The sequence below is a fragment of the Borostomias antarcticus genome (assembly GCF_949987555.1).
Source record: "Borostomias antarcticus genome assembly, chromosome: 20".
NCBI classification, from domain to species: domain Eukaryota; kingdom Metazoa; phylum Chordata; class Actinopteri; order Stomiiformes; family Stomiidae; genus Borostomias; species Borostomias antarcticus.
In genome coordinates this window covers 2489508-2502532 of record NC_140253.1, presented here as the reverse complement: position 1 = coordinate 2502532, position 13025 = coordinate 2489508, and the positions used below count along the sequence as shown (strand labels likewise).

The following is a 13025-nucleotide window of genomic DNA, read 5'->3' as shown; positions in this document are numbered from 1 at the left end:
ATACATCCATTGGCGTGACAGTGAGACCATCATCTGAATACATACATCCATGGGCGTGACAGTGAGACCATCATCTGAATACATACATCCATGGGCGTGACAGTGAGACCATCATCTGAATACATACATCCATGGGCGTGACAGTGAGACCATCATCTGAATACATACATCCATGGGCGTGACAGTGAGACCATCATCTGAATACATACATCCATGGGCGTGACAGTGAAGACCATCATCTGAATACATACATCCATGGGCGTGACAGTGAAGAGCATCATCTGAATACTCATCCATGGGCGTGACAGTGAAGACCATCATCTGAATACATACATCCATGGGCGTGACAGTGAGACCATCATCTGAATACATACATCCATGGGCGTGACAGTGAGACCATCATCTGAATACATCCATGATCTTGACCGGTCTTTCATCTGGATTACACAGGCTCTTGTCATGTATCAGAGTTCTGTAGTGACTAAAATAACCCACCTTGCACGCACATAATACTTCATGTGCAAGGACATTTGTTGCATGTTTTTAATCACTTGCGTGTTCATGACTGTATGCAACATTTTGTTGTATTAATATTTTGAGTGCACTACTGGCCGGTATGGGGGTTCTGTTAAGTACAGTGTTGAATTTACTGATTCCTCTAAATCTTTGTAAAGTGAGTTTCCACAAGGACTTGTCAGTGACGTCCCATGTCCACTCGCCATTCAAAACTGTCCCAGCATGAGGTCACCGTCTCTAACTGATGAATGCCTTTGATGGAAACTTAGTGACCTAAAGGTCACAAGGTGACCTGGGCCTGGTTCTCCCAATACAAAATGTATACTTAGTTTTTAAATATACATGACATTTTCTTAGTTGACATTCTATGTAGGGCTACTACATTACCACTGTTAATGTCAGTCATAAGCCATAATTGCAGCAGAAGCAGCTTATGCTGGACAGAGACCGTTGCATTCATAACCCACTGCATCACTAAGCCATTAAACACGTCCCAACAGATGACTAGCACTATTATCCACTTTAAACACTCAAATTAGAATTAAAGGAGTAGTAAAGGGAAAATGCATGTTTAGCCCTGTTTTAAGGTTACGTATGATCATATACAATGGTTCAGATCAAAACGTTGACAAAACTAGCACTTTTGAGAAAGTCTGATAATTGCTCTACCACTGTTTTGGTCATACAATGGATGTGGGTGGGCACCGTGCCAAATCATTAAAAAAAAAAAAAAAGTTAAACTCTCAATTTCAAAGACAAGAAGCTCACCGAGGCGGTAATTGGTGTCCGTTGGTGTTCTGACATCAAGTTTGCCTCAAAGTATGAATCCTGTAGGGTTTTACATAACCTTAAAACAGGGATAAACATGCATTTTCCCTTTACTACTCCTTTAAGCACTGACAGCCTGCCAAACATCGGCTCCTACAGAAGACAATAGATCAACCATATGCAAGACGCAATCATCGTCAGTCACCATAAGAACCTGATAGCCATAGCTGTGGGAGTCTTTGAAAAAGGGGGGGATTTTATTGGTCAAGATCTCCAGACAAGACATTTAATCATTGGACTGGTCCACCACAGTGGTCTTCTCGCTGACGTAGATGCCGTCCAGGAACTTCCTGCTGTCCTTCTTCTTCACGGTGGTGGCCTGCTGGATGAGGGCCGCTGGATGGATGAGGGAGAGAGAGAGGAGGGTGAGACGAGGGTAATCGCTCTGCTCCAACAGCACCGTGGTGAAGGGTGACAGTATTTAACGTTACCATAAAGGGTGGTCGTCGTGATAATCAGGGGAAGTCTTACTTCACTGGACTTGCACTGAACTTTTTTGTTATAGCACTAGCACAGGCGAGTATAACTTTCGGTAGCAGTATTTTGGACTACATTTTCTCAGTTTTAACTAGGATCAAAAAGTCAACACTACAGAGGCATGCTGTGGTTAGTATGACATTTTGGCATTAGATTTACAAGAGCCAAAAATGCATGCGATGACATAGCGTAGACATGGGTCGATGTGCACACGCATAAATAAGCGTTATGATACCGCATGAATAGCTTTAATAAATGGGTTGGCTGAAATGGTCTGGCTCTAAATACAGTATAAGTCCTCAGTTTCCAAGCTTGTCAAATAAAAGCAAACCACCTTGCATTGTGGGACTATGAACAAAAAGAAAAATAACCCCCCTGGTGTGAAAGGACAAGGAAGCCGTGATTATTTTTGTATTTTTTTAAATAAACTGCCATGACAAAAACGTTGCATCTCCATGACACGTCACCACAACGCCAAATGGAACATAGAACATACAAAGCGGACAGAAACGTACCTCTAAAGGTGTAGCAGGAGAAGCGGTACGAGCTGTTTTTTTTACTGATCCTCTTGCTCTACCGTTCCCTTCTCAGACACGTAAATACCGTCCAAGAACTTTCTGATATCCTTATTTTTGACTGTGGTGGCCTGTTGGATCAGGGCCGCTGGAAGAGAGAGCAAACGGTCACAGGGAAAGAGGGAGGTTAGGGTTCAATGGTTAGAGGAGGAAGAAGGTAGTTGTGGAGACGACTGACAGACTGGTGGAGGAGAGAGGGGTTGGTGAAGGGAAGAGGCACGGGTGAAGCATGGGGCGGGGGCAGGAGAAGTGAGATGGGGTGATGATGGACGGGTACAAAGAAAGGTAGAGAGCAAAAACAGCTTGCATAGAAAGATGAAGAGGGGAAGGAGAGAGAGAACAGAGGGCAGGGAGGGGGAGGAAACGGGGGTCATGGTAAACCAGGGTTCACATGGTAAACAGGATTCTGAGGGACAGGAGGGACAACAGAGGACATGGGTGATATGGACGGGGAGGAAATTCAATGGGAGACGGAGCTTTCAGAGACGGAACAGGAATGAAACGGATGTATTCTGTTCCATCGCCAGTGTTCTGTTCCATCTCTGGGAGCAGTGAGGAGTGGGAGGGTCCATCTACTGGTGTGTGTGTGTGTATGTGTGTGGGGGACACTGACAAGACTTGGGGACTACAGGATTAGAGTACTCTAGAATAACGTGCATACGTGGACATCATGCATCTGCTGATCAAATAATGTCCAGGTGGCACACAGGGGGGGGGGGGCTCTCTGACATGAGCATGGCCTGGTTAAATCACATGCTGAAGGAAGGATATCCTGGTTACGAGGTATTTCAGCGTTGGCTCGACTAGTTGGTTTGATGTGAAAATTAAGCAAAACCTCAGACCAAAACGAGGGACATTCCCAGTAGAAGGTACAGATAAGCAGTTCCTGGACAGGGAGGTCATTTGTAAGGGAGTGTGTCGTGTTTGAATCGCAGGTAATTAACATTGACGGATTCAAACAACGCATCTTAAAATAAGCGCAAGGGCATGACATCATAGGGGAGAAATGTAAAGAGCCTGTCATTTGTGGAGCGAGAGAGATATTAGCTGTAGGGCCCTAAGCTAAGAGTGAAACCGACGAGGACCCTGACGTACAGATCCTCTAGTGTGTGGGGAGGGAGGGAGAGTGAAAGGATGGAGTGGGTCCTGCAGAGAGAGAGAAAGAGAGAGAGAGCTGAAGGGAGGAGTGGTGTGGAGCCTCACCTGAGTTTGACACCAGCTCAATGTCGTTACCCTCCAGGACCAGCTCATCTTTCTGGGCTTGGGACACTGTGCAGGCCACACCTGGGATATCGGGGGGGAAAGGGATTACATTTTCAGTTCAAAATGAGTTATTCATGATGTCTCAAAATGATAGGTTTTGTTCTAGAACTACAAACCCCAAGAGCCTGACCCGCCCTCCCTGAGCCCTTCCCACCAGCAGCAGCCGCTCACCTGGCCTCATGCGGACGCGGCGGATGTACTTCTCTCCCAGGAAGTTCCTGATCTCCACCAGGGTTCCGGTCTCCTGCATCACAACGTTGATGGGGAAATGGGCGTACACAGAACGCATCTTGTAGCGGAAACCCTGGAGGAGAGAGAGAGAGAGAGGGGAAGCAATGAAGGGGATATTAAATACAGAAAAAAATGACCAGAAATGCATGACCACAGCAGCTTGGGTCTACCAATCTGAGCAGTCATCACAATGAAATGCCTCAATGCAGCTCTGAGCTACTACAGACAGCGCAAGTGGTCAATAAGGCAGTTTAACTTCGACAAATGACCACTCCAAGGATGTAATGTAAAGGGATATTATCAAGCAAAGTATCACAGAAAAATAAATCACTGAAATGATTCCCTTTCATACTTTTCCGAAAATACAGAGGACAACCAACAGAACAAGATCAAATTGGCAGATAGCGGCCAAACAAGCACACACACGCAGGGGTGGGCAGCCACTCACCATGGTGACCCCCTTGATCATGTTCTGGACGTGGCTGCAGATGGTGCGCACCGTGGCCAGCTCCTTCCTGTTGCCCCACCACTTGTCCACACGGAGCTGAGAAGAACAGGAAGCCGGGTTTATTTACAGCACTCACCTTTCGTTCACCACACCGACCCTTGACCCCCGCCCCCCCCATCGCCCACGCATCCATCCGCTAATCAGTCTGCACTTGTTCCACTGTAACTCAATCAAGCTGCCTCTATTCAAAACATAGCTGTTAAAAAAAACATTCTGAAACTACTCCGTGTGTACAATCGGACATACGAGTCGATTGTCTGGAAGTGAAGACCCATGTCATGCACGCTTGTTAAATCCAGATATTTCATCTTTGTGCAACATCAGTATATACTTGAATGCGACGCCATGTACCAAACGGTGCGAGGCCCCCCTAGGTGCACCCTCCATCACATACCTTCTTCTGTTTCTTGCCCAGCAAACTGAGCTCCAGGTTGATGTGGTTGAACTCCCTGCGGAGTGTCCCCCGGGGCCCCTTGACGATCACCGTCCGCCCCTTCAGCCTCACCTCGACTGCACCAGAGAGACCACAACACACGGGATGAGGTGAAACAAGCATGGGAGAAGTCATCCAGCTCAGAGCATGTCTACCGTTTCACCCAGGCCTTGATATAAAACAGTGAATTGTTTATTTGTGAACCTTTTTTTTAAGCAGATCATGTTGATCGTCTTACCATTGTCGGGGATGTCGACAGTCTGGTTACTGAGAATGGTCTTCATTCTGCAAGGGGGGGGGGGAGAGTTAGCTATGTGGTCAGGCAGGGCACAGACAGCATGGAAAGACAGTAGCTGTGTACATGATCGTGAACTTAGTAATTCTTACTGTCAATGTCTAATGCGTCTTTCAGAAGTGTTTACACACAACTATCCCAGATTACACGACTTGAGAAGGACACCACTCAAATCCTACAATCACAATAGCTAGCTAAATAACTGGTAGCATCCACAACAGGTCCACGCAAAGTGGACACTGGACAGCTCTGGGTCAAAAACGACATGCATGCATCTCGTCAACTAACCAGATTATTAAATGGTCAACTAGCCCCATTGATAAAGCAGGCCAGCTTGGTAAAGTACGTCTGACAGCAACGCATTGCTAACTATAGCTAGCCAACAAGCTAGCAACTGGTGAACTAGGTAACTAATTGAGCCAATGTATACGTCTGTAATTCCCCTACAACTTCATAAGACAGAGCCATTTATACCCATTAAGACTGAACGCGTAATTGGATTTAAATACTATTCGCGTGGCCAGTTGTGTCCATGATGAGGACCGTGGCCTAGGAGTCAGGGTATCGGTAGGAAAACAACCTTATAACTCAGTCATCTGGATAGTTTTCGGGTTTAATGCAAATCGCTTAAAACGTATGTTGACATTACGTACTTCGTGATATCAGAGTTTTGGATGTGCAACAAGGAGAAACTAAGATGGACTTGGATTTTGATAGACAACAATTTCATCCATGGATTCTTACCTCGCCGGTAGTAGAGGAAAGGGGGAAGGAAGGACGTCAGCACGCAATTGTAGCCTTACGCGCTTACGTCATCACGCTTTTCAGACAGTAATAGATGAATGACGATATATATTAGGATAAAAAGACGTTTTCGGCCACTTTGACCACACACTTGGACAAATGTGAATCAGATTTAGAGCAATACTACGGTTATGTCATTTTGGATATCATCCCAGAGCTAAATGTTGTCCATTCTTCTATCAGACCAAAGTAATCACGAACAGATGATGATGTAACTAAAGTCAAAGGCACAATCCTGCTAGTTGGTTTGCTGGTATCATGGCGTTGGTAAAACAGAGTTATTTTGCAGCGAGTCGTTTCTCCTGCAATCACCTATGGCTAAACCCTAAATGCAACCCACACGTACGTACATCCTCTCACTGTAATTATCATGCGATCACTAGAATAGTCTCTAGTTCAATGTTTACCTGCTAGCAAGCATGGCTAATATAAGTAGCTCGATTATGTCACGGGCCTTGAGTTAGTTCATGGAGCAACCGAGGTCGCAGAGAGTGAGGTTTATCCTACCAAAAAAGACAACAATATCAGGGAAACCATCTGTCTTAACGTTACGCATGTTGTTATGTCTGATTCGATGTGAGATGACAACTCATATCTGACACTTTGCCTTCAGCACTAGATTATGCTCTTAGTCACTTGTTTTAGAAAGAAGATGCACTTGTGAGTTCTGGCAAGTAGTAGTACAGTAGGCTCTTCCTACGTTAAATGCAATTATTGTTAGTCGCTTTGGATAAAAGCGTCTGCTAAATGACTGTAATGTAATGTAATGTAATATCTTGCTCGCCAGTGTAGCTAAACTGTTAACTTAGCTACTAACTCTGCTTACTCCCACTCTTGAGCGGCCTGGCATTGGTTTGGACATGACTGTTCCTTTGCTCTAGGTATATGCTAGTGGGTTGACAACAGCTGCCAAGTCGCCTGCGACACTGACTAACAGAAAGAAGGAGTTGTTGGGTGATGAAGGACCAGATCTACAGGACTTCATCTCGGGCGACCTGTCAGAGAAGAGCAAATGGGAGGAGTACAGGGGCAGCCTGAAGAGACAGAAAGGGGAGAGGTGGGTATTAGTCTAGCGCTCGAAACAAAACCTCATGACTATGGTGTTTTAACTGAAGTGGAAGCAAGTGACTAGCTTCAGTCCACTGAGCAGCTCTCAAGGTGCTGGGGTGAGCATAGCTCACAGTAAGTATTGTTTGTTTGTTTGTTTATTATTTATTTGGTATCGACAGTGTACATTAACAAATGTACCAGAATTAGCCAAGAAGGCTAGTTTTCATCTGTAGTTCCAGCTAAGTAGGTATCAGTGTGGACTTGAGCTGCGCGCTTATCTCCTTTGCCAGAGGGAACAACTGATCGAGTCAAAGATCAACTCCAAAACGGATCATTGCGTAACCGACTGCTACAATGTGTTGCAGTACGTTCAAAAGTGTGTGTCTTTGTAACTTTGGCGTTATGAATAAAGTGACTTAGCAATGCTGGCTGTTGTGTGTGGGTAGGCTAAGGCTGCCCCCATGGCTGAAGACGGAGATCCCTATTGGGAAGAATTACAATAAACTGAAGAACACACTGAGGGACCTCAACCTGCACACCGTGAGTAGTGTGTGTGTGTGTGTGTGTGTGTGTGTGTGTGTGTGTGCGTGTGTGTGTGATGCAGTCTGTGAGTTGCAAGTCAACCTGTTCAGCTTGAAGGATTCCTCCATCACCTGTGTGCGTTAACATTACATGTCACTGTCTCTGATCTGTGTGTGTGTGTGTGTGTGTTCTCCCCAGGTGTGTGAGGAGGCCAGGTGTCCTAACATAGGGGAGTGCTGGGGAGGTGGAGAGTACGCCACCGCCACAGCCACCATCATGGTGAGTGAGTCCTGCCACGCCTGCAGCCCCGCCCCCGGCTCCAGTTCACGAGGTCTAGGGCGTATATATTAGAAGCAGTCACAACTCAAATTCAAGGTTATGGCCCCAGGTAGAGGACTTTACTTGAGACTCACTAACTAACTTGAGACTCACTTGAGATTCTCTCTCTCTCTCTCTCTCCCCCCCCCCCCCCCCCCCCTTCCCGTAGCTGATGGGAGACACGTGTACGCGGGGGTGTCGGTTCTGCTCGGTGAAGACGGCCCGCCGGCCCCCCCCTCTGGACCCCGACGAGCCCCACAACACGGCCAAGGCCATCGCCGCCTGGGGCCTGGACTACGTGGTGCTCACCTCCGTGGACAGAGACGGTAGGTGGTCGGGCGGCGCCGCCCCGTGTCCCAAAACGACCCCCCCCGTGCGCAGACTGAGTGGGTGCTAATGAGCAGTCGCCCAGAGGACAGAGGTGGTGTGAGGAGACTACCAGAAATGTTTATGTGGTCGCCGGCAAGCCTCTCTGGACAGAAACGGTGGCTAGCAGAGGCTTCTTTGAGGAGTGTTGTGGCAGTAAATTCACTGGACGCTTGACCAGTTCCTAATAGAATGTCCAAAGAACGAGACTGACCACATGTGCTCACGATTGGTTGTTTTTGTTTCCGGTTGGGGCAGACATCGCTGACGGAGGGGCGGAGCATATCGCCAAGACTGTGTCCAACCTGAAGGAGAGGTAAACAACAACAACAACACCAATCTGTCAAGATTAATAGGAGACCAGGAAGTCCATACCATTTCCTGATCTCCTCAGTATCCCTATGGGAGTATTGGGTTCAGAATGGAACCGGAACACAGGTCGTGAATTCCATCCTTGTCGTTGGTTTTCACCGCTCAGGAACTCTCAGATCCTGGTGGAATGTCTGACCCCTGATTTCCGTGGTGACCTGGTGGCGGTGGAGAAGGTCGCCCGGTCGGGACTCGATGTCTACGCCCACAACGTGGAGACCGTCCGGGAACTGCAGAGGTAGAGGCAGAACCTGCACCCCCCCAGAACAGACCTGCTGGGGGTCCAAATACTATTTGAAGTCCTTTCAGTGACTTTAGCGTTTGCTTGTGTCTGCCTGTAGTGTCAGGTGGGTGGGGTTTGCATTTGAGAGATCAAACCTCTTCAGATTATTGCTGCCCCTGTGTTGTCTCTTCCTCAGTATTAGCCAGTGAGAAGCATTTTCCCAGACTGTAACGGTGCCTGTAGGTACCAACGCTGGCCAGCAGGTGGCACAAGGAAGCCTGTTTCCTCGTTAAGCCCTATGGTTTCTATTCACATAATCTCATACAGAAACCTAACTGGTGTAAAAAAAAAATATATATATATATATATGTGACAATAATCTATGCATTTCAACAATATATTTCCTATTGATTTGAATGACAAGTCTCACCTTTATATGTATGTTATGCTACTGTATTGAACAAAATTGACCAGCATTTTGTCTGCCCACGCATGACTATACATCCAGCTGAACACTCCATTAGTACAGTGATATATGATATAGGAAGAATTATAATCTTTTCATAAATTATAATGTTAACCTTTGACCCCAGGCAGGTGCGTGACCCCAGAGCAAACATCGACCAATCACTGAGCGTTCTGAGGCACGCCAAAGCCGTCATGCCGAGTTTGCTGACTAAGACCTCCATCATGCTGGGCCTGGGGGAGACAGACCAGCAGATACACAACACCATGACTGGTACACACACACACACACACACACACACACACCAAGTATTGATTTATCAACAATGTGTAAGCTTCTGTGATCACTATGCTATGTTGACAAATCTGATGTTGTTTCAGAACTACGGGAGGCAGGAGTTGACTGTCTGACACTGGGACAATACATGCAGCCCACCAAACGGCACCTCAAGGTATTGTGCGCACACACACACACACACACACACACACACACACACAGAGAACCTTCTCAGAATGAATGGTGTGTCCAAAATTTTGACTGGTACTTGTGTGTAGCACCGTATAAAGTTATTCTTGGGTGTGTGTGTGTGTGTGTGTGTGTGTGTGTGTGTGTAGGTGCAGGAGTACGTGACTCCTGAGAGGTTTGCTCACTGGGAGACGGTGGGGAAGGAGATGGGCTTCGTCTACACCGCTAGTGGCCCCCTGGTGAGGTCCTCCTACAAAGCAGGTACGATACACACACACACACTCTCACACACACACACTCACACTCACACACACACACACACACACACTGAACTCTTGACACTATCTTCACCAGCTCGGTTCGCATCAGGTACACGTTTAATCACTTCATTCTTTCGCTCTCTCTCTCTCTCTCTCTCTCTTCTCAGGTGAGTTCTTCCTGAAGAACCTGTTGGAGAAGAGGAAGCAAGCAGTACAGTAGCAGTACAGTAGGAGTACAGTAGCAGGGGAATAAGCAGCAGTGTCCCTCGCCTTCCTCCCGTGGTCCACTAGTCTCTCTCTCCTTCACTTCTATATGACCTCTCTAGTCTCCAGCTCTCCTCCTCATCCCTCCATTTCCCTCCTCCTCATCCCTCTGTTTCTCTCTCTATCTCCAAAACCCCGACACTTTACAGAAAACAGGACAAGATACTACAAAAAATCAGTGTGAAACAACAACACGTCATATTCACGCATGCACATTTACGCAGTAACCCTTAGTATAGGAACATCAGTTCAGGGGGACAGAGTGGGGAAACGTTTAAGCGGGGGACAGGATGGAGTTACAGTTGAGGTGCTCGGTGATGTAAAGTTTGGAGGGAGTCACGACTACGGGCAGGTGTTTTTCCCAGATCAACCAGGAAAGTCTCTGGGTATTAGACATGACCTACTCTACACCATCATGTTCAGAGACACAACTCTTTGCTGTAACATTTCTCCGGGACTGTTGACAAACTAGTGTAAAACTACTGTGATGACTGATATATGATATGATGAATCAAGTTAAATGAATGATCTACTTTTTAGAAGAGATGTTTTTTGAGTTTAGTCAAAAAAGGTGTAACCAATTATCAATGGGACTATGTTCATCTGAGCGTCGTGTACAATGTATAACAACTCGTGTTTTTAGAGAATTAAAATGACTTGTCAATCTGCAAGGTGTCTTCTGGGTTCGTGTCTTGTGTTCGTGTCTACAGTGCTGAGGGGGCTACTTAGCAGCACAGGCACGAACGCCGCTACGCTGCAAGAAAACGCATCGGACCGAAGCCAGGGCTAACGGCCTGGGCAGCAGCGAAGACAGAAGCGACTCACGCCAATTTCCATTGGTCCACTTTATTCAGTCAATAATCTGTAGTGATTGGTATGCAGAGGAGGATAGACACTGAGGAAAAAACTAACACTGTGCTGTGGAAACACTGTGGTATACAAAGTTTAAAAACATGATTATTCATTGTGCTTAACCGTTAAGTAAACATTCTTTATGAATCAACATGAAATCAAAAGGACACGAAAGACTAAATGCGGTCTGTAGCAAGAGGCCACTTAGGACGAGAGCTAGCTAAAGTAAACCGCTTTGTCATTCTCAGTCAGAAGCCACGCCCTCAGGTACAACACCCTCCGAGATCCGATGTCGGACAAATACTCAGAAATGTGTGTGGTTGCCTGGAGTTGAGAGGAGCTTTAGAGGAGGGGGGTGAGGGCGGGGGGGGGGTCACTCTCTCAGACTTTGGCCTTCTTGGCGGGGGGCTCGTTAAGGCTGATGCTGGCAGAGGGGGTGTAGGGAATCCGCATGGACGTCACCTTCTTACCAATGGTTTCAATCTGCAGACACACGGACAGGACATTTTGTTCTGTTCATTCATCTGTGTGTGTGTGTGTGTGTGTGTGTGTGTGTGTGTAAGCCCTGTCCTCTCACCTGGAAGCCTATGCTTTGTAGGTCATGGTGGAGGTGGTCCAGCACTCGACGGCCATCAAATATGAACGCTGGCTTCAGCATCTGGTGGTAGATCTTCTCATAGTCCAGATCCTACAGGGGCATGATGAGGATTGACCATCCAGATTATCAATCTTGGGAGTAACATGGCTTTAAGTGGTTGTCGAGATTACCAATCCAGCATATAACAACCAGAGTAGGTCTTGTGTGTGTGTGTGTGTGTGTGTTACCTTGAACATGTCCCACTCTGTGCAGATGACCAGTGCGTGTGCACCCTGGCAGGCCTCATAGGGGTCCATCGTCACAGTGACCAGTTCTGACACTGCACAAAACACATCAACAAACAGACGCCATTTTGAATCTGATGCGTTTCACCGGCCTCTGCCTCATTCCACATACAGGAAATGAGAGGATAGGCAGCACACACACACACACACACACACACACACACACACACCTCTGTGAGGGTTGTGCTCAGAGATGTGGGGCTGAGAAAGGTCCAGAATGATCTGCTCCTTCGGGACCTTGGGGTCGTAGATGTGGAGCTTGGCTCCCTCATCCATCAGGTACTTAGAGATGTAGATACTGGACGACTCCCTGTGGGGTTGGGGAGAGGTACGTACACACACACACACACACGCACACACACACACACACACACACTTCAATCATCTATAACCTATCTGGGCAGGCTGTGGTATGAGTATTCATTTATTCTGTGGATGAAAAGTGAGTCTGTGTGTGTGTGTTTGTGTGTGTGTGTGTGTGTCTGTGTGTGTGTGTGTGTGTGTGTGTGTGTGTGTGAGTGTGTGCTCCAGGCGTTCAAAGAGAAAGAAGTACTGCCCTTTACACGGACACACAAACACACCTCCAACATGTTAATTATTAAGCAGACACACAAATATTAGATGAGTGCAAAAGAAAGAGAGAGGGAGGGAGAGACGGCAGTGAAAGGTCAGGGGTCGTACCGGGTGTCTCCGGTGTCTTTTTTAAAGGAGAAGCCGAGCAGAGCGATCTTCTTGCCGGTGACGGTGTTGAAGAGACAGTCGATGATCCTGCAGGCGAACCTCCTTCTCTGGTACTCATTCATATCAATCACCTAGTAGGGAGGGAGAGAGGGGGGGAGAGAGGGAGGGAGGGAGGGAGGGAGGGAGGGAGGGAGGGAGGGAGGGAGGGAGGGAGGGAGAGAGGGAGGGAGAGGGAGGGAGGGAGAGAGGGAGAGAGGGAGGGGGGGGGGGAAGAGAGAGGGAGGGAAAGAGGGAGGGAGAGAGAGAGGGAGGGAGGGAGGGAGGGAGGAGAGAGAGAAGGTATAAAGAAGAGCGATATCAAGGGAAAGAGGGCTGGG

At 47.3% G+C, this 13025-nt stretch overlaps 3 protein-coding genes across 3 annotated transcripts in view; 1 reads left to right on the top strand and 2 right to left on the bottom strand.

Annotated features, from left to right (window-relative positions):
* Positions 1-1519: 1519 nt before the first annotated feature.
* Positions 1520-5887, bottom strand: rpl9 (ribosomal protein L9). The gene is made up of 8 exons (XM_084454367.1): positions 5871-5887; positions 5070-5116; positions 4793-4908; positions 4339-4434; positions 3831-3963; positions 3600-3680; positions 2337-2484; positions 1520-1680 (listed from the first exon to the last, which is right to left on the bottom strand). Exons 2-7 carry the CDS (start codon positions 5113-5115, stop codon positions 2378-2380), a joined length of 579 nt encoding a protein of 192 aa, XP_084310493.1. The 5' UTR covers position 5116; positions 5871-5887; the 3' UTR covers positions 1520-1680; positions 2337-2377.
* Positions 5888-6160: 273 nt separating this feature from the next.
* Positions 6161-10896, top strand: lias (lipoic acid synthetase). Its single transcript, XM_084454225.1, has 11 exons — positions 6161-6272; positions 6812-6987; positions 7427-7520; positions 7701-7781; positions 7990-8146; positions 8445-8502; positions 8665-8793; positions 9372-9517; positions 9625-9695; positions 9859-9970; positions 10137-10896. Exons 1-11 carry the CDS (start codon positions 6189-6191, stop codon positions 10187-10189), a joined length of 1161 nt encoding a protein of 386 aa, XP_084310351.1. The 5' UTR covers positions 6161-6188; the 3' UTR covers positions 10190-10896.
* A 224-nt stretch (positions 10897-11120) lies between these two features.
* The window catches only part of ugdh (UDP-glucose 6-dehydrogenase), a 5741-nt gene continuing 3836 nt past the window's right edge, over positions 11121-13025 (bottom strand). Inside the window, exons 8-12 of the mRNA XM_084454277.1 lie at positions 12649-12779; positions 12138-12277; positions 11911-12002; positions 11663-11773; positions 11121-11568 (exon numbers count right to left, since the gene is read on the bottom strand). Coding sequence (XP_084310403.1) covers positions 11467-11568; positions 11663-11773; positions 11911-12002; positions 12138-12277; positions 12649-12779 — 576 coding nt within the window. The 3' untranslated portion in view covers positions 11121-11466. The remainder of the gene's footprint in view (positions 11569-11662; positions 11774-11910; positions 12003-12137; positions 12278-12648; positions 12780-13025) is intronic.